Source organism: Temnothorax americanus, unplaced genomic scaffold (genome assembly GCF_048541705.1).
Source record: "Temnothorax americanus isolate GAGA-0224 unplaced genomic scaffold, ASM4854170v1 Scaffold10, whole genome shotgun sequence".
Taxonomy (NCBI): Eukaryota; Metazoa; Arthropoda; class Insecta; order Hymenoptera; family Formicidae; genus Temnothorax; species Temnothorax americanus.
In genome coordinates this window covers 1,475,437-1,499,196 of record NW_027509231.1, presented here as the reverse complement: position 1 = coordinate 1,499,196, position 23,760 = coordinate 1,475,437, and the positions used below count along the sequence as shown (strand labels likewise).

At 34.0% G+C, this 23,760-nt stretch overlaps 4 protein-coding genes and 1 long non-coding RNA gene across 6 annotated transcripts in view; 1 reads left to right on the top strand and 4 right to left on the bottom strand.

Moving 5' to 3' along the window:
• The window catches only part of LOC143901448 (uncharacterized), a 41,843-nt gene extending 39,171 nt beyond the window's left edge, over positions 1–2,672 (bottom strand). The window contains exon 1 of the mRNA XM_077413774.1: positions 146–2,672. The gene's annotated coding sequence lies outside the window, so the exon portion shown is untranslated. The remainder of the gene's footprint in view (positions 1–145) is intronic.
• Positions 2,673–2,963: 291 nt separating this feature from the next.
• Positions 2,964–10,218, bottom strand: LOC143901454 (MFS-type transporter SLC18B1). The gene is made up of 8 exons (XM_077413787.1): positions 9,735–10,218; positions 7,898–7,993; positions 6,831–7,121; positions 6,532–6,652; positions 6,232–6,455; positions 5,870–6,045; positions 5,541–5,709; positions 2,964–5,206 (listed from the first exon to the last, which is right to left on the bottom strand). The coding sequence occupies exons 1-8, from the start codon at positions 9,840–9,842 to the stop codon at positions 4,898–4,900; spliced, it is 1,494 nt and encodes a 497-aa protein (XP_077269913.1). The 5' UTR covers positions 9,843–10,218; the 3' UTR covers positions 2,964–4,897.
• Positions 10,219–10,519: 301 nt separating this feature from the next.
• Positions 10,520–17,925, bottom strand: LOC143901506 (protein takeout). 2 transcript variants are annotated; one of them, XM_077413882.1, is made up of 5 exons: positions 17,748–17,925; positions 17,491–17,671; positions 13,914–14,006; positions 11,602–11,883; positions 10,520–11,507 (listed from the first exon to the last, which is right to left on the bottom strand). In XM_077413882.1, the coding sequence occupies exons 2-5, from the start codon at positions 17,612–17,614 to the stop codon at positions 11,203–11,205; spliced, it is 804 nt and encodes a 267-aa protein (XP_077270008.1). In that variant the 5' UTR covers positions 17,615–17,671; positions 17,748–17,925; the 3' UTR covers positions 10,520–11,202. The 2 variants fall into 2 exon arrangements, with proteins under 2 accessions (XP_077270008.1, XP_077270001.1); XM_077413875.1 differs by having other exon boundaries at positions 17,491–17,925.
• LOC143901532 (uncharacterized) lies at positions 14,007–16,120 on the top strand. Its single transcript, XR_013258107.1, has 3 exons — positions 14,007–15,066; positions 15,156–15,214; positions 15,304–16,120. It is a non-coding gene; the product is annotated as an uncharacterized LOC143901532 (long non-coding RNA).
• Positions 17,926–21,704: 3,779 nt separating the features above from the next.
• LOC143901021 (protein takeout) lies at positions 21,705–23,760 on the bottom strand. Its single transcript, XM_077412935.1, has 3 exons — positions 23,632–23,760; positions 22,725–22,965; positions 21,705–22,542 (listed from the first exon to the last, which is right to left on the bottom strand). Exons 1-3 carry the CDS (start codon positions 23,726–23,728, stop codon positions 22,101–22,103), a joined length of 780 nt encoding a protein of 259 aa, XP_077269061.1. The 5' UTR covers positions 23,729–23,760; the 3' UTR covers positions 21,705–22,100.

Here is a 23,760-nt window from a genome sequence, read left to right as displayed (position 1 = left end):
AAAGATTTAGTTTTCTTCTCTATAATTAAAATATTTTTAGGAATATTTGTTACATAATTATAGTTTTACACACAAAGTGTTCCGTAGCATTTGTATTTTTTCAGAATTAAGAGAGAAAAATTCCTTTATGCAATTAGCAACTCACCCTGACCGGCGTTCCTAGATCCTCATGGCACAGTGCACACCGGTAAACACGAATAATTTCTTTCTCTTTCTCTCTTTCGTCACTGGTATAACGTACCGAAATCCCAAAACCGCGCGCACGTTTCACTCGCGTACGAACCGCGGGAGAAAAAAAAAAGAAAAAAAAAGGAAAAACGGAAGACGGAGAGATACAAATGAAAAAGAGGATCGGAACAAGTACTCGCGGAGGGCGGAAATTCACGAGCGCTGTGAGAAACGCGGACGAACTGCACGTTTCCTCGGCAACTTCCCCTACGACAGAAACGGACTTTGAGTCTCCGGAGTCGGGCCCCTCGGTCTCGGTGCAAAGGACCCACGGGTCTTTGCGCTTGCGCATCGGGGCCCCTCTACCGGTTGACAGGGCGAAAGGTGGGAGGAACGACCGGCAACCCCCTTTCCGCGGACCTGCTCCTTTTCGCGGGCTGCTTGCCGTGCACGACTGCACGTGTGCGTGATGAGTATTATGTTTGCCTTTATCTGTGGGTGTTGGGTGTACCTGTTCAGGTGGCAGCACCTCGCCTGATGGGTGCACCTGATGGTAGGTCGAGGAAGCAAGGTGTATTTTGGTACCTGCGGACCTGCCTATCTATCTACATGACAGCCGATACCGATACCTATTTATGATCTGTTTATTTTCTTTTTTTTGCTTTGAAAGAAAAATTTCCTTTTTGGAACTAATTAAATATCTAAATAGATACTTTTGCTTTGATCTTTACAAGTTGATAGACAAAAAATTGATTTTAAAGGAGTTCTATTAATTTAAGAATTACTGAATTCCGGACACACTTCCCTCGATTACGTCAAAGGGGAGCGATTATTATATAACTGCGTTAATTGCATTCGCGTTGCCCTCGACCGTGTGCTGTTTCTTCCGGTTGAATTTCTTGCATTCAACCAGCCGGGACAAGATCCCTAGGAATTCGCGACGTAACGCCTTATGTCTCGTCGTTGGGAATCGTTGGGGGGGAAAGGGAACGTTGAGGGGTGTCGGAGGAAGGAAAGCTAGTGCTTCAGCGGACACTTGGATGCACATCGGTGAGCAACACGCCGTATGCGTTAATAATTCCCTCGTCTTCCTTTCGTTCCTACACTTCACTTTCGCGCCCGGCTGTGTTTGAAGAGGGTATGACGAAGACTCTCAAATTCTCCGAGTCTCTCTTTCTTTCTCTCTCTATATTCTTTTTCACTGCTTCCTTCCGCTCGTACGTCACGAAACGCCTTTTCTATCTTTTCTTTACTTTACAAGACTGCTCGGTTTCACGAAGATAAAAGCATAATTTTTTATACGAATAATGTTAATATTCGATCGACGTAAACATTTGATTCTCTTATACATATTTATCAAAAATTGTATATTTTTTGTAATTTATTTTACTTTAATTTACTTGACGTATATACATTTGACGTGTTTCACGCAGATACACTGAACGTTAAAATAACAAAGTAATTTTGATATGCCTATCGTCGATCTTGCATACAACAATCACATAGCGCGATAGGCAGTCGTTAGCACAGCGTGAAGTACCGAATAGAGTTTTGCTAGCACGTTGTAGAAATAGCAGAATCATTTATCGACAGATCGATGCACACGAGTGAGCACGGCGATCTGTGGAATACAAAATAATTACGGAAACAGTAGTTAGCTCTACGTATTACATTCTCGCGCAGATGCAGCAAAACTAGTTAGAAGGATGCTTGAATTCTCGCTTGGAGGGTACTTGAATTTCTCGCAAGAAACTTCGAACATAAAGGTTCGACAAATGAAATAAAAAATTTGAAAAAAATTCTGCACGAATGTGTTATGCATACGATTTTTAAAAATCGCGTGCGTTTAATCTAAAATTGCGTGCCATTAATTTAAAAACGTATGCAATTTTTAAAAATTGCGTGCGATTAATTTAAAAACGAATGCGATTTTTAATATTTACGTGCGGTTGTTTTAAAATCGCAATTTATTTCTTGTCAGGTAAAATGCAAATGTGTCATACTTCGTGATATAGAAGCGGAACTTCGACTTTAGAGCCAGTTATAGAAGAAGGTCATCTAATGGCCGGTTTTCACACGCAATGATTGGTGGGTTTCTAAATATCTTAAAATGATGATCGAATACGTTAACAATGTGTCCTTTCTCGGAACCGCGACACTATCTGCTATTTAATATTTGAGTTATGAATCATCGACGCACACATTTGTACGTGCGGAGTTCACGGAACGTGCCTCTTTTTCGCATTGTTATACATCCACCGACAGGAGTGAGAAAAGAGACTGTCACGCATACATTGTTAAAGAATTCGTGCACGTGCGTGGGCGTGTCACGTATGCGTGAACAGCTTGGAATTCAAATCGAGCGCAGGAAAGAACTATACGTTCGTCAGGTACGACGGCGTACGGAAACCCGGTCGTTAAAGGCAGTGAGAGACGTATGAAAGTGAATTTCACGAAGAAGAGAGGAAAGGATGCACGTCTCTGTACGGTATGCATTAGCTTCTAATACTTACGACGTGAATAGATCGCCACGGGGAAGAGAGAAATATTATACACGACTATTAAAAGATGAGAAATATTATTATATACGTAATATTTTATACTACGTTTTAATACCGAATAGAAAGTTTTCTCTCTTTTTTAAAGAAATTCAAAGTTTTATGTTGTAAAAATCAAAATTTTTTGAAAACAAGATGTGTTTTCTTGCTTTCTGTCGTCTGTCAGGTAACTTCATTATTCTGTCCTCGTTAGATGACAAAAATAACGTTCATAGAATTGAGGAAATTAATTGGGAATTATATTTTAAATGAAAACAATTTTATTACAGACTCATAACGTTACAATTGCTAATTAACGTGTATTTACCCCTTATTTTCTTTTATTTTCATTTATTTTTATATATGTATAAAATTATCTTACAATGAATCATACGATATATTGTTAAAAGAACCCCTCACATACACAGAGACATATGTATAATGCATGAGTGACAATTATTTAGTGGTAAAATAGCAATATTAATTAAAACGGTATATATACAATTTCGTTACTTGGTTCCCTCGATTCTCTTTCGTGTGAACAGTTGCAATAATGATTGGCAATAATCGCACAACGAGCTTGTTACGAAAGTCATTTGCACGTGATATCGACGACACCATTAACACCCACAACGTCCGTTACCTTTTCCGTTGGCGCTCGAACCTAGAATTATGCGATTATGCCGTTGCAAGTACAGGTTTGTGCAACGGTATAATTGCATAATTCTAGATTCAAGCTCCATCAATTGATCGGCCACGTTTTCCGATGCTGTAAAGTACGACAAGGTATTTGATATGGATGCCATTTTACTACATTTTAGAACAGTTAGTTTTATAGCAAGATGGTTACACACACACCATACTCTTCGCTGTTAATATTAATATAGTATCATATAAAATGAAGAATCTTTATTAGCTATTACGTGATCGTGATGCGGGTCATACGGGCAGTATTTCTGCTTTAAGAAGCTACTTCTACTTTAACGCCGTTCAACGATCACTATAAGCCGTATTGATAAAATGTATGTGTGTCGGGAACGAAGAATAAAATCTAACAAGTGTATTGCTAGAATACGATAGTGTTATATGTGCTACTTGCAACGTGCAGACTTCGAGAATAATGGAACACGATTTCTTCTCGAGTGTGCGTGCGTAAAACATTATATTATTGCAATAGTAATGGAATCGAAGTCGAATCGAGAGCTTAACAGAATGAATACGTTGTAGTGTGAGTGTGTTAAGTAAACCGTGATAAAGCATTCTCTCGTGAATACTGCTTGAAGCGTTTTATGCATCTGAGTATATGTCTCGTTCAACTCTCTGCGTTTCTTCGAGATTGGTTGTTTCAACCTCTAATTGCTGTAACTTTTTACATGTGCAATCTTCAAAATCTTAGAAGAGATCGATCGAGTATACTGAAAAATCACGATTTACGTATCACTCTAAAATTACATTTGCATTTAATTACATATTACATTCGTCTATCAATCTAATTACTTTTATAATCTTCTCGTATTGTAAAACTTACTTTACGATTAAAAAGTTAAGATAGCGAAAGAATGAAACTCGCCTATTTATATTATTAGAGTTAAACCATTGATTCGCGAGAAAACTTTTTATTATTATCATTATAATAATTATCATAATAATTCTACTCGCTATGATAATAGTTCGCCATAACTCAGCATAGTTGTAACACATTACATGGCATCAAAAGTTATACACATGTATGTGTTGTATAAAATTTGCGTTGCTTTCGATACTCTAGATCAAATTAACTCTAATTATACTGTGCTAATAGCATGCTCTTAATTTTAATATAGACGTGCTTAAAGTTATTCTTTTTTTTATTGTCAATTTTCCTTTGTACCACTCTCATCGCGATATTATTGTAAGCTCAAATGGGTTTTATAAAAATATTTATGATGTATTCCATCATAGAGAGGCATTATCATTTCTAAGTTTAAATTCGTTAGCTCACCGGTAAAGTGAATAGTGAGACATTAACTTCTGGCAGATATTATTTTATAGAATAAGAAATCGTTTTCTGTGTTTTCGCTCACATAGGAAATATCACGGAAACTGAATTTTCTCGATGATGGGAGACAGAGAGTGAACGATGGAAAGTAGAGCGGTAGAATCCTGTATCCTACTTTTGTTGCTGTTTCTGACACGATGCTGCACGTTCGTTATCATGTCGTGAGCTCCAGATAACGTTTGTTTTCTATAGAGCCATAGCTGTGAGAGTACCGGCCGCTGTACGACGCCCTGGACCACGCACCGGCTCTGTTCGAATAACTGTTACACACGATCAGCGAATTCATGCCGCCGGCGCCGGGCCTGTCGATTGGCACACCCTCGCCCCGTCCGTTCTGATGCAGACTGCCGCTTAATCGGCCGCTCTCCATCAGCGGTGCCCTGATATCTTCGGTCGCTCCGACGTCGGTGTACGGTTTGGGTGCACGACCGCAACTGCTCAGGAACACCGCGGCTATCACGCCCTGCGAAAAAATCGCAAATTTTATTTACGGTTCAGACAATGTCGAATAATTATATTGTTTAAGAAATTCGAATTCGAGATGTTCCTCGCAGTTTACAGATAATTGAACTGTTGATTGATTTTTGAAATCCAAAAGTTTGATTTTTTGAAGAGAATTTAGTTTTAACTTGATTCTATTTTTAGAAGGAAAAGTATTGCATTAGGCTATGATGTTTCTTTTTAGATAGCTCAGATTTAAACTAAAGTTAATTTTATTAATTTTTAATTTTAAACTGAAGTTAATTTTATTAATCGAAAGATATACAGATTGATACGTGAAAACGAATAAGACGTACCACTAACATGTGAAGTAACACGATAAACATGGAGCTATTTCTAAAACCGATGTGGTCCAGCAGAATCCCAGCGATGCTGGGACCGATAAAAGCTCCGAGGGCGAAGGTACTTGTCCACAAACCACTGATGAGGCCATAGGTATCCAAACTATTCGGAAATCCATACGCTCTGGACATGGAACACGGACAGGCGACATTGTCAAAAGCATTGTCGATTTGTACAATGTTAGAAATTCGTCAATTACGTAACATAAACCGTAATCGACTTGCGAATTGTGCGCAAATAACAGAGATGTTTATATGTTCAGAATTATTCTTGTGCGACTTACATAGATGTCCGCAAGGCATCCGTGAAGCTTGCAACCAGTTGAGCAGCCATGCCTAAGCCGTGGATCACAAGGCCGGTGATAGGCATCCAGATTAAGGTGGGCGACGGAATGAACGGCGCTGGACCGACCAGCGAGAAACCGATCGTTACGAGAAAGCAGCCGGCAATGGTTGCTACCTGAAGAGCATCATGTTTTCTTTTGCGCTGATATATATTTACGTGATATGTATTAAATCTGATACATTCCGCCTTGGGGGCGGAATTACTTGTGATATAATTTAAGGGGGTAATTCAATTGAAAATTGGAATTTTATGTAGAATCGTGATAATCTTTTTTTCTGTATTTGTATTGTACAAGATTACCTTTGGATGCCAGTAACCGTCGCAAAGCCAGCCCCATACTGGCGCGGTAATCGCGTAAGTGCCGCCGTTAATGACAAACATTAATCCGAGCACGACTGGACTTAAGTTGAATTGCCTCAGATGTGGTTCTAGCGTTGCTTGCAAAAATCCGATGCTCATGCTCGTTGCGATTATCGACATGCATGCGATCATCACGCCGGGGACTTTCACAACTTTCATTAGTCCTGTAAATCATATCATATCACATCGCGTGTAAAATCACGATTATATGGTTTAAATAACCGTTTAAATGAACAGCACCTCCAGTGTTGTGCGATTCATTATCGCTAGCGTTATGCACAGGTAGAATAAATGCAGTGCTGACAGCTGCCAAGAACAACGCCGAGCCAAGGACCGCGAATGGTGTGGTATATCCGCCTATCTAATTTTACCAATCATGTGGTATTAATAATGCGTATTATCGTTACTGATCTAGATAAAATTCTCGCGTGTGCAGTCAACGTGTTACTTTGCGAATATAGGTATGCACAACGTAGATATCTGCATACGAAATGTAAGAGAGAGGAATTAAGAGAATACCACTTATAAGAACGTATTACCTGATAGAGTGCGCCTCCAACAGTGGGACCTACGATAAGGCCCAAGCCGAAGAAAGTTTCCAAACTGGCGAACGTCGTGGCAACATTATTGGGAAATTCTTTGGCGATAATGGCAAAGCTAGCTGTTAGAAATGCAGCATTTCCCATTGCTTCCACAATCCTGATCACGAAAGATAGGATTATGAAGGGGTAATGACCATCGACTTTGTCCAATAAACCGAAGAATATGGCGCAAGTTCCTGTAGTCAGGATACCGCCATTGAATAGTAACTTTGGACCGATTCGATTCAGCTGCGAAAGACAATAAATTAAATTAAAATTTGCGAAAAAATAACTTTCATTAAAAGTGCACGAGAAATAAGATATCTTATAAATTTTTATTTTTATATATAAAATGAAGTATTCTTGTGTATATATTTCACACAATACAATTTTGAATTCTAAAAATTTTACAAGTAATAGTTATATAACTTTTTAGGATCTTTTTTATATCTTGATTAAAAACTGAATATGGGAAAATTTTGTATAAATGTTTTAAAGTACAATTTTTTTTGTTGCAAGTATTTGCAAACTCTTGATTATTTTCTTTATAGGAAAAACGTGGCTGTGAAAAATTGTAACATCGAGTACTACTTTAGGAAATTTGCATACGGTAATCGGCGAGTATGAGTAATGGCAAGTTTCGACGCTTCGTGTTGCAACCATAATTATTATATAGGTTCACTTGCCAACCGAATTTCATGAACTTACAAAAACTGCACTCTATATATTTTCATCATTTTTCTCATTATTTCGTAATACTCATTTCTTCGATATTTTATCTGCAGCGATAGCCATATTATTCGTGACAGATATTTTAGCGCAGATTAGATACTTAGGACGTTGATGAATGAGAATGATTTACGACTTTACCGAAAAAATAATCTTTCAGATTATAGACGGATCGAATTTTATTACTTAACTTTATCTATTTAATGTAACGAATTGACTCTCTCGTGGCATAAGGTTCGTGTTATGTTCTTGAAAATGCATCTTATGTATTAATTGCTAATGATGTCATCACTCACATGTTGTCCGTATAATGGGCTAACAAGAAAAACTATTAATTCAAAAATTCCAAAAACAAGTCCATATTCCGATGGCGATGCTCCTTTTTTCTCGGCCTGTGGAAAAGAAATGTCCATGTCAATGTATACGTTTACATACGCATATGCGTTGTTACGTGTGTTAATTTGCCAATATTTCGAGTCGTTCGAAATATTGGCAACTCGACGGCACACTGAACTACGCAACAGCTCCGTCGATTATCACGTCGCACTGCAATTAATGCTCGTCGAGATAATATCCCGATAAACTTTGGAGCTTTGCTCCACGCGACGAGACTACAAACCGAATTATCGAATGTCGCCGTTTGTCTCGCGATAGACAGACAACATATGGGCACGTGCTCCATCCGTGGACACGTATTTGACATGTTCTCTTTTTTGGGAAAATGCGTTTATTTAGATTTTGAGAAAGAGTTATTAATCTCCTTGCTTATTACGATTTATAATCAAACTTCAATATAATATTGTTTTTCTTTTTATTTTATAGCAATGCATGCTTGCCGTCATGCATTCCGTATTATTAAGAGATTTAAAAGAGAAATTAGAGAAAGAGACAAAGAGTTGAAAATAAAATGGCAAAAGAATTAAACGGGAGGTTTGGGCAATATTATATTATGCAACGTGGAAACAAATTACGATATAGACGTGTTTGTTGATAGGTCTCCTAACTCGCTGCTTAATTATCGGTTTGTAACAAGATAAGTACATAGTGCCTTTTTAACTGCAGAGTAGCAAATAGATTCTGACGTATATTAACGCACGCAATTCGATAAAAACTGCTTTCTAGTAAACTTCCGCTCCTTCTTATGCAAAAAGACATTATATGATGTATTGCAGTCTTACATTTTCTTAATAATTTGATTTATTTTCGCGTGCGCTTTTCGCGATAGAGATTCTATTAAGAAAGAAATTAATCGAACCTGCCAGACTCTTCGACCTTATCGAGAAGATTTCTTCAACAAACATTAACCTTTGCACTCTCGAAGGAATGATCTGAACTCGGATAATTCGACGCCTCCGAAGGCACTTAATATTTCATTAAAATTCCAACTTTTATCAATTATTTTATTAAATCTAATAAGTCTATTTAAAATGTAATAAAATATATACTTTAAGTCATATTTATATATCTCATATTGTTATAATTTACATATTTTTATCATTAGGATTTTTATACATTATCGGTCAATAAATTAAACGCGATGAAGAAAAAATCGTGGAAAATAAAAAATAATGCGATAGTGATTGAAAATACTACATATGCTTGAGGAAAGATCGAATCCAAAGCATGCGAAGAGTATCCACATTTAATATTAAACAAAACTGTGCCTTACTTACATGCTCTGTTAAAGATAAATATTGTGGAACGTTGTTATTCATATAAAATCTCTTTCTGTATTTTTAAATCCAAAATAAATAGATAGGTATTTAAGTGATCTATTTCTGGTGACTCACTGCATACGATACAAGGACAGTAAGATGGTTTTGTAAACACTTCGATCACCGTGTTTGAAATTCGTTGACGACAATTTAAACTGAAATTTCTTTTAATTTTGCAAAGTAAATTTATGTTTAGTGGCACCATAAGTCGATCATTATCGTCATGCATATATGTTATGTCTATGAACGTGTGTAACTCAAACATCGCTATCATTTGAAATTGCGCGAGAGAAAATTGAGCGACCTTTCCAGGCGATGTTTGGACGCGTAGAAATTAAAGTAGCAAGATTAGCACCAATTTCCGCTTGTGTGCGCTTCACGTACGCGATTGCCTACTAGAACAATCCGTGATCCTTACCTCTTGAGGATAGAACGGTGCTTGCAGCGAGACGCAAATGGCATTTGCGAAATCGGCGATGCTGATCACTATTAGGGTGAGCCATTGCCGTTTGGTGAACTTAGCCATAATTCCGCACACTTCTCTAATCTTTCACACCCGTGCGAATTTCGTGCGCCGCGACACAAGGCCAGATGCACTGACTTTGACCGGTGAAGAAGATCGGGGATGAGAAACTTGGAATTTACATCAGGAGCGGCCAGAACGGTCGAGCCGATCGATAGACTACTTAGCTTGTCACTCTTACGGTAAATAGTACATATTTAGTTTACGATACTTAGTATCTCGTTCTGTCCCGTCTCATCTGATCCGCGCGCGCACACGTGTTTACTACGTGCGTGGCCGAGCGTCGTTGCCGCACTACGCAAGACGCGTTGTTCACTTTTAAGGACTTTGCAAGACGACCGGGAGAAGAGGGTCGGAGGTCGAATGATATGTCCTACCACGGTTCTAATTTCATTATCGGCCAACGCGCTGCCAAGCGTCTTGCGAGCGTGTTACAGGGCGTGAATCTACGAGCGACCGTAGGAGGAGCGGAGAGCGGAGCCGACTTTACTCCGTTTGGAGCACCCCATTTATCTATGTTGTTCTACAATCGCTTGTACATGTTTCTGCCTCCTAAATGTGACGCCATCCGACAAAGAAACTACATTTTTTCTCTAAACAATTCGATAATATTGGAGACTTGAACATTCTATGAATCATTAAACGGGAGCATTACTTCATTATTTCTTGAATTGCATATGTCGTTTTGTAAAGTTAAAATTTATTTATTTTGAGGTAGACATATTTATTTATTTTGTTGAAGATAATTAAAATGTAATAATTCTTAATACTTACGCTTTACTAAATACATCTTTTTTATACAGTTTCGTATTCGTAATTCTATTTTTACCTTATATTTCTATGATGATAAATCTTACGATATGATTAATCGCAACGCAATAAAGTAATAAAAAAGAAATTAAACACTTAATACACCACAAAACTACAATATATAATAAATGAATATCATATCAGTTTATCAGTTAACGACGAAATTTAACAATTCAAATGTAACAATTTTAAAAACAAAAGTTTGAAAACGTTTACACTATCGATCCAGGCTTAGTACTTTCAAATTGGTTTAAGCGTAATAAATTTATAATAATTATTATTTAGTTTAATTCAAAATACGTATGAATTTTGTTTCGAAAAATTGGCCTTATTATTTGGACGACAAATCGTAATCAGTGCTCGCTACGCGTAGGTATCTCTTGCATATTAAAAATCGTAACAAATTATGATTACTTACGCACTATTTACCAAATATTATTATGATAGGGATCATGATACCTTTTCACAATCATGAAATGTATGTTCGCACTTCAATGGAGTAATGCAGCAGTCATGGATGTCGCGTGTGAATTTTGTATGTTGTAGGGAACTATTACGCATCGTGCATCCAAATTTTCAGGGGCAATTTCGTGAAAACGCCGTTCAGGAAGTCCATGAAGTACTTGCCGATACTTGAGCTGGCCGCCGGTCTCATCTCCTCGATTATCTCTTTGATGTTTTGATTCAGGAACTGATTCATCGCCTGGCCGATCACGTTGTTGCCGTTCAGGTGGTCGTTTATGCGAAATCTGGCTCGACCGAGACTGAAGTCGATTAACAATCGAGAGATTTTCATGTAACGAACACCATTCTTCACTTCCTCGACACCTTGCATGCGAGCGATTGCCTTTACGTCACCTGTATTGAAGTGTGAATATGCAAATTGAAAGACCGGTGTGCTTTATTTAATAAGTTGTGCAAACTAGCGTTTATACCTCGCGATAACTCTTACCGAATAATGCCCAAAAATCACCGTGACTTTGAATAGGGAAGAGAAGTACGTTCCCGTTGATGTCGTAGCTGCCGTGAATATCGATCTTCGGCAAAGATAAATGTAGATCGAACCTATACGATGATATGTTCACTCGCACTTTGCTGATGCTGTAGTTTCCTGGTCCTATCGTGGTGATGTTAGTGAAAATCGCTCTGACACGCACCGGACCTTGACCGTTCTCCATCTTCAGTTCAGGAATCACCAATGGTTCTATTGGAGGCACATCCAATTCTGGGATACCTATTAGAAATTTCCAATTAGAATTTATTTCCGACTAGTTAACAATTGTTGAGAATAACGGAGGTGGCATTGATTAGTAGGAAAGATATAATAGCAGGAAAGTAACGAGGTTTTATTTGACTCGTTTATTACGAGATCTGTCACATAATTAATGACAGCAGTTTTTCTAAGCGCCATGCGTGAACATCGGACATTTATATGAATTTATGAAGAAATAATAATAGCTTATTACTTCTTGACTCTATATTACGTATTATTACAGATTACATATCATGAATTAAGAGACGTGGTAGCGCTCCGACACTAATTACGTAAAAATTATGACATGCCGGCTGTGATTCATGTCATTGTCCCGATGGATGACGATTGAAGCGCTACCACTTTTCCTTATCTGGAATTCTTATGTCAGTCGCATATTTTCGATTCAAATATCTTAGAAGTTAATTTCGTAATTCAAAATTTAATATTTTTGTTATATAATGTCGACACAAACTTTCGATTAAAATTAGTCTAATTAAAATTGGTTATTATAAAAATTAAAAGATGCAATCTTATATATAAGATATCACAGTGTGTAAATTGTCAAAAAATTTCAAACAATTTTGAGAATTACGTATATATTTATAACTATATGATTACGTATCCTAATTAATAAATGAATTATTTATCACGTTAAACAGCTGTGACAGATATATACGATGAATTTGTATAATTTGATATAACAATTTTATAATCACACACGGTTAAATAGCTGTATCATATAAAATGTTATATAACTATAATAAAATATAATTTTATAAAGGTTATTATATGTATATTATGGTCTAATAATGTAATTTAACTAATTTTATACAAAAATATATTTTACTTAAGTTAACTTTAATTATTTAAAATTTGCATGGACTGATAAATTTTTTTTCAAATTATAATTCGAGTAAAATGCATCTTGAAGAAATTCTAATTTATTGCAAAGCATCGATTATAAATTAATGACTCATTTCTCCCTAATTATAATGATGTCTATTTTTGGACAATTATATAATATTTGAAATTTTTTTTAGCAGTTTAATTTTTTATTTTTATGTATTGTATACGACCTTGAGTACTTTTTTATGTATCTATATATATTTTTTCTATCTTTTCTTTTAGAAAGATACTTTTAACGAGTATAGTGACACACATATAGTATAATTATCTCAACTTTTATTTATATATTGATTTGAATGATTTTTAACTTTTTCGAAATTAACCGTTGTCATATTTTGCTAATATTTTGCAACGACGTCGTGCGTGTAATTATGCCGTAATGCTTTTCTACGTAGTCTCGAGTTTCGACTTTGCCTGTTACATAAAGCAGCATTGTAAGTCTAAATCAGTTGTACAAATTTTCACGATATTTACGGAGCGAGTTGGAGGAAAGTTTACGGTGCGCTCTTACGACATGAGAGAATATGCTTTATGTAACAATCGTTACTAACATTTTATTACATGTGGGCTTATTTTGATAATTGGTTAATTGATTGTATAAATCCGACAGAAAAAGAAACAGGAAATAGATTTCAATTTATTAAAATGGATGTACGAATGAAATTTTCGCGATACCATACATCGTTTATTAGTTTTTCATTATGTCGGTTATTTTTTTATATTAAACTTATTCGAGAATTTTAAAACAAATATTATAAGGTACATTAAAATTTATCGTTCAAATTGAAATGACAAATCGTATGATCGTAACTCTAAGCAAGATATTAACAGATAAATAAAAAAAAATACTACAATGAATGAAATTAAACTTGTTTTTATATCGGGAAAAATATAAATTTTATAAGATCTAAAATTTACAAGTTATTTTTACAAGTTCTTTTGGTGGCACTGTACTATTTTCTTTGTTTACATTAAGATTTTAAATTTCATGATAAAAGAAAAGTATTATCAATTAAGAAAGAAGCAATTATGTGCTACTTACTATATCTTCTCTAGCTCGTATCATGCATTTCGCTAATTTGATGAATCGCCATTTCACTCACCTTTTACCAAATAGGGCTGGATATGAGTGAGCGTGCTAAGAAAACACGACTCGATCTTTGGGTCTTTCCTGCTGCACGGTAGTATGTATTCGGCTGTAAAAAGAAGAAAACTCGACTGCAGGCGATCAAATATTATGTAACAGGTATTATGCAATTAATAATAGGTATGCTAATAATGATAACATGTATCACGATATTAAGCAACGGACTAATCGCGACATTTATAAGCGACGCACGTATCTGTCACGATAGTCCCCTTTAATCTGTCTTAAGGACGTCTTCTCTAAACACTGAACACGCGCGCGTAATATTCTTCTCGGATTTAAATATATACAAATACTGTTTCATTTAAATTCTGCTGATTTTTATCTATTTTACATTTTACGATCTAACTAAAAAAACATAATTTTACATCACTAGAAATTCCTTGGCTTCATGGGCTATAAAATGTGCTTTTTTTTAGAACACGGAATGCATGAATAATTTTTGCATCAAAATGGTAAAACCGTTTAAAATAGCGTTTTTTATACGTTACTATTTTTATTTTATAAAATAATATATATGTAATATTATATTAAGGTGTATAAGGTGAAATATTAAAATAGTGTATAAAATATTAAATAATGTAAAAAATGTATATATACTTGTTACATAAATACTTATTTGAAAAATTAATTTATAGAGTGATTCAAGATTACTATCTATCCACTTCAATATTTAACGATTTATTAACTTGATACTGATCAATTTTCTTTCCGAGTGTAATTATATATCTCGTTAATTAGTTATGTCTAGGTGATTGTGTATATAAATGTTAGTTCGAGTTGATCATATGTATTCCCGTGTATCTAAAGAAAGCACTAAGATTTTGCATACAGTTGCAATGTAATGTGAAAAATTTAATGATATGTTTTATTATTATTTTTAATGAATAAAGTTACCTATATTATCACGCTGTAATGGCTAAATTATTACTAAAGCATTCGCTGTTAGTTCGAGCGATTCGATAGACGTCTTCTTTCTTTTGTATTGCCGTAATATTATATTAATGATTATATTTGTTTTAAGGGGGACCGTATTTTATTATATTTAATATGAAACTATAACACACTCATTGTCAGTGAAGAATGGAATCCGTTTTTTGCTCTGCAAGGTCTTCTTGTTTTCTTTTATGCTTTTTTAATAATTACTTTTATTTTTAAGAATCTTGCAATATTAACGATTAATTGATCATTCCGACAGACTGAAATGGGAAGGAAGGAGAAATAGTAATGCGAGCAATCAAGACAATTCTAAATGTGGTAACCCTTGATCTTTGTAAATTAAAATCTGTATTAAAGACTGAAGACATTTTAAACTCTTCTTGCTTTATTAAGTATATTTTGCGTAGGAATCTGGAACATTTGACGCATCACTGGTATGGCTATTACGTATTATCGCCACTTTCACTTGGGACACCGTTCGACTCGACCGAACACGTGAAAAATAAAAGACAAAGAAGAGAGATCTGATTTAAACTTGTGTGTACCCTTGCTTCGTTTAGAGTTTAATTTGCCGGTGCAAGATGTGTCTACCTCGAAGAAATATTGTCACTCGAATGCAACGTTAAGTACACGGAGTGGAGAATCGGCGGTGTTTTGCGTACATCGTTGTAACACCGGCTTTAACCCGGTACTTTCTCCGGATGATTGCCGATCCTCGACACCGAGAATTACGCAATCTCTGACATAACCTTCGCCACGTCGCTGAGAAACGTTACGCCATATTCCGAGACATTATATCGGCGGACCACCATAGCCGGTGTCGCGCTTCACACACGCGAATTATTTTGCCAGATTGGCTATCATTATTGTTGGATAAAAAATTGACATCTCTACAAGACAATTAATTACTGTGCGTGAAATAAACTGATCGGAATTAGGACGGAAAAAACGTGGCGATATCATTGAATGCTTTGGAATTGTTTTAACAAGCTTCAATTTTTAATATCGCTTCTATTTTCAGTCATCAAAGTCACATTGTAGTTCATTTATCTATATATTTTTAACTTTTATGCAGTATGTTTAATTTATGAAAGAATTCTAACTTAATATTTTATCTATACGTTCGGGTATTAAAATAAATAACAATATAAGATTCTTGCTTTGTTTAGATTTAAAAATACATAAAGTCGTGCTTATATTTTGTATATTATTTCTGACTTTAATTGCAACAAAAAATAAAATAAGTTATCTAAGTAAATAAAATTTTCAATAATGATTATTCTAATAATTTTGCTATTAAAATTATTTGTTTATAATAATAATAAATAAATATTTATATATATTTTTATGCGTCGTTTTTTAAAATTTTAATTGCTTTTAATTGTTTATACAATTATTAATTTAGTTTTACATTGTTGTAGGGAACTGTAATATAAAAGGTAAAGATATAATAATAAAATAATATAAAATAACTCATGAAAAATTAATTTGCATATTGATGGAATAATTGGAATGAAAAAATGATTTTCAACCTCAGCGATGCAAAAACCTATTCTACGCATAAAAAAACGAAACAGGATAAATATCTTGGTTAGAATATCAGTTGCATGAGTCACGAAAGTCAAATGTATAGTTTCGATCGAATTTGGAAAACGTCGCGGAAAAATTCGCGTGATTGATGGTTGGCAGTCACAATAGCGGAGAGTGCAGGTGCAATCAAGACAACGGCTTCCGTCACGTAATCATAGGGTACGCCCATTGTTTGTATTTCTTCGGATTACGACGAAAGAGAAAGGCAGATATGCTCGAGATGTTCGCCGGAAAACGTAAATGAAAATACGAGGTAATATTACACTCTCGCGTAATCATTTCCTATTATCTTTCGCGTACAAACGTAATCAACACGACCACCTTTTTCTCTCTTTCTCTTTCTCTCTCTCTCTCTCTCTCTCTCTCTCTCTCTCTCTCTCTTTCTCTTACCGTAGAATAAATGCTAATGTAAAATAAATGCATATTTTATAGACTAAATAAATGAGCCCTAATGTATCGAAGTGTTAATATGGTAAGAATTGTTAAATAGAATAGTAATGAACTTTTCTCCAGAAGTGCGTGAAATAATATTCATATTTCCGGGGTTTTTTACTTTTAAATTTCAAAGATTTTAATGAATAATTTATTGAATAATAATATGACATTTTGTAACTTTGAAATTCGACATTAAAATTGAAATTAGCAAATAAATCATTATAAGTAGTCGTAAAAATGCAAATATAAGTTAAAATTATAATTTTAACAAACGTTTAGAGTGCCAAAGTGCATAATGTTAGTATTTTTATTGCTGCTTTCAATTTTAAAACCCGATCGAAAACAATTTATATGCGTCTGCGTTGCGGTGTCATGGGCGAGCAAGGATCTAATGAATATTACCACCGCGGCATCTATGACTAACAAACGCGCATGCCGCATAGCAATCGGTTTAAATTTAGCATCTCAGCTTTCAACAACTGCGTGAAATGCAAATTAGTAATTATGATTTGACAATTGATTGATGACACGAATTAGGAGGAAACAATGATTTGAAACGATGATCTTACGAGTAGGGAAATCTGGCTCATTAAACCCGCTGTTGACTTCCGTGACATTCTGGTCCTTGCAGGACACCAAGATGGCCCACCAGAGACCTAGGAGCAGAGTGGAAGCTGTCTTCGCGAAGGCCATCCTGGCGGTCCACTCTTTCCGAGAAACACGACACTCCTCACTTTCTCGTCCTTACGTCTGTAAAAATGCGAGCAGATCCTTAGCGATCGATTACCCCCTCCCCACGTGGGGCGCTTATATGGAGATTTTTAACTTGAACACCGGCAACGCTTCCGGCAACTCTTCGAAGATCGCACAGGAAATAATGTAGCCGCGACGTCGATGAATTTGCGAAAGGGATACCGATAAAGGGGGAGGGACTTAATGCGAACGAGAATTGAAGGTTCTTGCCGACGAGTTCTACGGCTACTTTGATAAACTAAGGACGGGACCCCTTCATATCCTGTCTTATATGCGCGGTTCCCCTACTCTGAAGGTGCCACTACTGCCTACCGACTTTAAGAAGCCAACCGTCGTGATCACCTCTTTCCACATCTGCCTTGACAACGCGCCCTGAACCGATGTTCTATGACCGGCTGCACATGAAAAATTTACATACGGTTGCGACAATCGCAACAATCGTGATTGGATATTGTTGTCGAAGCTCTGCGTTTATGGCCGAAAAATTCTCTGGGAAAATAATTCCGTGGATCTTCATGACTTTTATCGCTTGCCTTTCACCATCACATTTATTACATTAGATCTTAATATTATGTTACAAAGTCTTATTTTTGTAAGATTATTTTCACAATTTTCGTATCTTTTTTGTTTACCGATTTTAAATGATCCATAATTTGCATTAGATTTCATATCAAATTTTATTTATAATTTTATGTGCCGTTAAAAAATTTCTTAAAGAATTAAAAATACAATACTTACGTGAAATATATATTAAAATATACATCTATATTGAAATATATATGATACATAAAATTATAAATATAATTGTATTTTGAAATTTAATGTAAATTATAAAGTATTTAAAATAGGATTTATAGTTATAAAATATCTTTTGTTATATAAAATTCAGAGACACTTGCATCGTCAAAATTGTTATTGCTTCCTCATAGAGAGGAAGCTTTGTTTTCATAAAAAAATTTTTTTTTAGTTGCTTTTGCCAATGTGTTCAGAATGTTCTAAAACGTCGAAAAATCGCAATTTAAAAAAATGTCCGTATGTGTGTATGTATGTGTGTATGTGTGTATGTGTGTATGTATGTGCCAAATTTACCGAAATTTCTATAACTCCAGAACTGATTAACCAAATCTTAACGAATTGTATATGAAATAGGGGTAAAATTTTCCGGGGAGTATTATAGAGTGTATAGTTTCTTGTTATCTATTTTCTGGAAACCAATTTTTTAAATTTTTTTTTTTAAATTAGAAAAAAAACGGTTTTTAGAAAATCGGTAACAAAAAACTATACACTCTATAGTACTCCCCGGAAAATTCTATCCCTATTTCATATACAATTCGTTAAGATTTGGTTAATTAGTTCTGGAGTTATAGAAATTTCGGTAAATTTGGCACATACACACATCAGAGTTGAGAGACTTGTATGTAAGACCGTGATCTTAAGACATCACTTCCTCTATGAGGAAGCCAAGTGCAAATTTCTAATTTGCACTATTTTTTTGACTTGTTTTTGAATAAGTGCAGCATTTTACAAATAATTTCCCTACTTGTTAATGTTTTTAATTGAATTCATTTAAGTCAATGTTATATTTATATTGGATAAAAATTGCGCGGTCATTGAACGTTAAAGCAATGAAATAAATCAATAAGGCTGCCTTTGTTCCGCATGATTGTTGACGAACTTGATCGGCCATGATCATTTTAATGTTCCATTGTCTCTTTAGATTTGTCCTCCGAGGAACCTGATCTTCAATTGCGTTTCCTGAATCGTGCGCAACATGCGAACAGATAACTTGTTGAACAAATAACTTGACGTACATACCGTAAAAATTTTGCATAGTGGACAACCAAGTTCACCTCGACGTCGTATAATTATCCTCTTCCCACCTTATGTAAAGTAAAAAAACCTTTTTGCATTAAGAATCTTTAACTAAAAAGTAGTTAAATCTTTAACTGAAAAAAAGCTACTGACCTTCTGCAAAGGATATGGTAAACCAGTTTGCCGATATTATTTCAGTTTCTTTTTACAATGTCTAGACATCAATGCTGCGCAATTATACTTATAATTATAATTATAATTATTAATTGCCACAATTATATTACACTCGAAAAAGTTGCACATTAATTTGAACTATTTATTAGAATGATCATTAGAATGTTTTTTTTATGTCGCACGTTTTGTTGCAAGATAAGCATCATATAAACAACAATTAAGCGTGAGGTAAGTGGAACGATCTTGAAAAGGATTGCGACAAAGTTTCATAATTACATCGTAAAAGAGGAGACTGTCGACAGAATTGCAGTGGCAAAGACCGAAAATGCAGAACTTTGGTATAAGGAATCTTTATATGCAAGTGCAAACTTATACGAACAAGAATTGTTCGAAAAAAAATTATATAATTGCTATTTTCTTAATTGAATAATTTTTAATAAACTCGCTGCTCGCGCATTATTTGTTCTTGGTTTATAATAGATTTTGCTAATATTTGAAAAAAGGTCATATTATATATTATATCGTATATTTTTAATGCTGGAATAATTGATTAAAGTACATTATTGAATTACGCACATACAAGATATTTATAATAATAATTTGAATAAATTAAGTTTATTTGTAGGATTACGCACCACCAAGGATAACCGCGTTGTACTCTCATTAGACCTTTAATCATCATATGTTTGGTTTATGGTAATAATATTATATTTTCTTTTAAATAAGTTTTTAAATAACTCGCACCTCTATTGCAAATTTGTTATTTATTTTTACAGCTTAGCTAACATTAATATTTGTTTGATGTTCATTTCTTGAGTTGCAACATACGGACAAATAACTTTTCGAACAGATAACTTGAAGTTTGAAAGTTTGTAAAATTTTTTGCATAGTGACAAGTTTACTTCGACACATCTCTATCTTACCTTATGATATACAAAAATCTTTTGATTGTGTTGTTTGTATATGCATATAGATACTGCATATAATATATTATAAAATATAAATTAAAATAAGATTTAATTTTTAATTTGCAATTATACATACATCTTAATTGTTATGTGTAAAAGTTTAATAACTTTCAAATTTGACCCTTGCAAATACCATTTTAGAAAGGAATCTAAATCCAAATGTACTGTGTAAAGAAACATAAATAAAGCAGTGTATATTATCGTGCTATCAAATTAATTAAAAATATCAAATTTGTTCTTCACACAAATAAAATTCTTCATGTAGTAATCAATTTTCAGCACTTGTCGAGCGCTTATTAATACATGATTTCCATGATAGCAACTGTGACAATAAAGTAAACATAGTGTAAAACTATAATTAATATCAATTATAATAATAAATTAATTAATTAGTATTGCAAAAAAAATGCAATAATAAAATTTGATTAAATTTTACATGTTTTCTTTAAAAACAGGTGTTTTATATCGTTCAAGAGAACTTTCTATTTTTATTCTCGATAGCCTAAGAGATGTTTTTCAAGTATACTCAGCTGTAAGAATGGTCAACAGCGTGAAGGAGAATAAAACTTGTAGATCATATAAAATCATGTGTCGATTGTCTAAATTATAAATAATATCGAAAAGATACAAGTATTTAAAATTATAAATTGATGATATATATTTGATTATTCCAAAAATATTTATTAATAATTACATGTACTAGAAAAAAATTTAAAAAATAAATAAATAGTGTATAAAGATGACATTAATTTTTGCAAATAAATTTTAAAGAAGATAAATTATTTTCTAATATTTTTTAAAATAAAATTTTAAAGTTTCTTATTGTATATTTTAGTAATCATACGTGTATGTATTAAAAACGTTAAATTTATATGTAATTATATTATTTATATTTAATTACATTACGAGATAGATATCTAAACTTAATACTATTAATTCTCCAAATTTTAAAACGGATTTTCTAGAGAATTTAATAAAAAAATTTTACTTAATTTACTTAATTTTTACTTTATTGCTTACAAGTTTTTTTTATAGAATTATTTTTAGCTGTATATTATTCAAAAGAGTGTTCTGAATACATTACATTTTTGCGCTTTATTTACAAGTAGAACTGCATTTAAAATGCTGACGATGTTTGCTCACACTAATTAAGGAAACGTATCGATTTACGCTTCTAGCTGCACAAAATTATAGAAACTACATTCCCGGTTTTAAAGGTTAAAATTACACACACCTAGTTAAAATTACGTATCCAGACTCGACGTATTTGCAATGACGTCTTAAGCTACGAAAAAATCAATTACTTATGTATGCATTCAGAACTTGTTCGTCATTTTGAACAAGAATAATGAAAACAGGTGCATAAAGTATATACATAATTCCATGATAATAAAGGTAAGGAACTAAACAGGTAAATAATAATTTCTACAATCTATTCACATACAAAGAATAAGTGCAAAACGAAAATGCGTTTAAGGTGGCAGCAATGTGTCCAATGGAAATTTCGAGTAAATCTTATTCGAGAACGTCTTAAAGATCTCCGAAACGGCGTTCTCGAGAGCTGGCTTGATTTCGGCCTCCACAATATCCCAGTTATTGTTTAAAAAGAGGTTCATGGCATTAGATAAAGTACTGTCACCATTGAACAAATTGTCCATATGGATATTGGCTTGTCCAACGTCGAAGTCTACGTACAAGTCGGTGACCCGATAATGAGTCTCACCAGTTTCTCGAGACTGATAACGCTCGCCTTGGACAGTGGATATGACGTCAATATCCGAAAGATTACCACGCATCAATCCGTTTCCGTTTATAGGCAACATCAGAATATTTCCTTTTATATTGTAGCTAGCGTTCATCTTAAGACGTGGAAGGTATAGTTTCAACCTAACGCGATTATCATCGACATCGACCCTGAAAAAGATGACTAAATAAATTCTGTATATACTATTTACGACGATTTGTGTTATAAATAATTTTAATGCGATTTGATATGTAGTTTAAGATGAGAGAATATTCTTGCAGGCATCAGATTTTCGAGCTACGGATGAATTTTAACTCGTTTCTCAATCTGGTCCATCGCTCGACTTACGTACTTAACGCTTTTTAAGATGAAACTCGTTCCACCTTGAACCTCAATGTCGGTATACGTCGATCTGATGGAAACTGGACCGGCTGACTGGCTAATTTCAATCCGTGGCACTCGAAGTGGCTCACAGGATGGTATTTTCAATGCTGGAATGCCCGCCTTCAGATAAGGTCTTAACAAGTCGATACTTTGCTTTACGCATTCGTTCAGCTTCGGATCGTTGCGGTGGCATATCTTCAGAAATGATGCTAAAAAAAAGGATGTTCTGCGTTTTTGCAATCCTTTTCTCGCAAAGTTGCGCGATTAAAATAACGACGCGTTTTATATAATAATAACTCAACAATTAAGTGATATTTAATATTTAATACCACAATATTATATAAATCGTTGAAAAATAGGTCAACAAAAACTTGAGATAATAGCGTATCACGTTTTAATCGCATCATATTGAAGTAACGTGACTTTTTTTTTATAAAAACATGTTTGAGTTTTTGCGCGATGTTTCAGTTTTTTATTTTAGTTTTTACGCGTATAATAAATCCAATTATAGGAAACTGACGTGAATAGTTAAATTCCACGCTTAAGAGAAGACACACACACAAGAGAAGACTAATATAATATATATAAAATAAGTAAATATTAATTGCACAAATGTATAAACGTATATCAATCAAAAAATAAATTTTTAATTCTTCTTGGGTCTTCTTAAATTAAATAGAAATCAAATTATAAACATTTCTTCTAAAAAAAAAAAAAAAAACTACGTTTTTAATTACAGATATTTTTTAGAAATTATCTGAAAATTACTGTTATAAAACCGACATTTCGCCTATCCAATAATCTATAATAACTGCATAAATAAAAAAATTGGTACATTAAATAAACTATTTTATAAAATAATCGATATTACTTACGTATATCAAAAGTTTTCCCTGCGACGAATCCAATTGTTAGAAACAAGAATGCACATATATTCGCGCTGGTGTTCATTGTGGTTACGATGAATTCCATGCGTAGAATAATTCGTCGATACGTCGAAATGT

Bases quoted from the DNA above. Each gene is read 5' to 3' on its own strand.
- LOC143901454 (XM_077413787.1), bottom strand. From the start codon at position 9,842: ATGGCTAAGTTCACCAAACGGCAATGGCTCACCCTAATAGTGATCAGC. The intron at 6,653-6,830 runs GTAATACGTTCT...TGGTAAAATTAG, and splicing joins TTGGAGGCGCACTCTATCAG to ATAGGCGGATATACCACACC. The intron at 5,710-5,869 runs GTAAGTCGCACA...TTCCATGTCCAG, and splicing joins GATGCCTTGCGGACATCTAT to AGCGTATGGATTTCCGAATA.
- LOC143901506 (XM_077413875.1), bottom strand. From the start codon at position 17,614: ATGGCCTTCGCGAAGACAGCTTCCACTCTGCTCCTAGGTCTCTGGTGG. The intron at 11,884-13,913 runs GTGAGTGAAATG...AATTTCTAATAG, and splicing joins CCAGCCCTATTTGGTAAAAG to GTATCCCAGAATTGGATGTG. The intron at 11,508-11,601 runs GTAAGAGTTATC...ACTTCAATACAG, and splicing joins TGATTTTTGGGCATTATTCG to GTGACGTAAAGGCAATCGCT.
- LOC143901021 (XM_077412935.1), bottom strand. From the start codon at position 23,728: ATGGAATTCATCGTAACCACAATGAACACCAGCGCGAATATATGTGCA. The intron at 22,966-23,631 runs GTAAGTAATATC...CCTTTTTTTTAG, and splicing joins AGGGAAAACTTTTGATATAC to CATCATTTCTGAAGATATGC. The intron at 22,543-22,724 runs GTACGTAAGTCG...CATCTTTTTCAG, and splicing joins TTCATCTTAAAAAGCGTTAA to GGTCGATGTCGATGATAATC.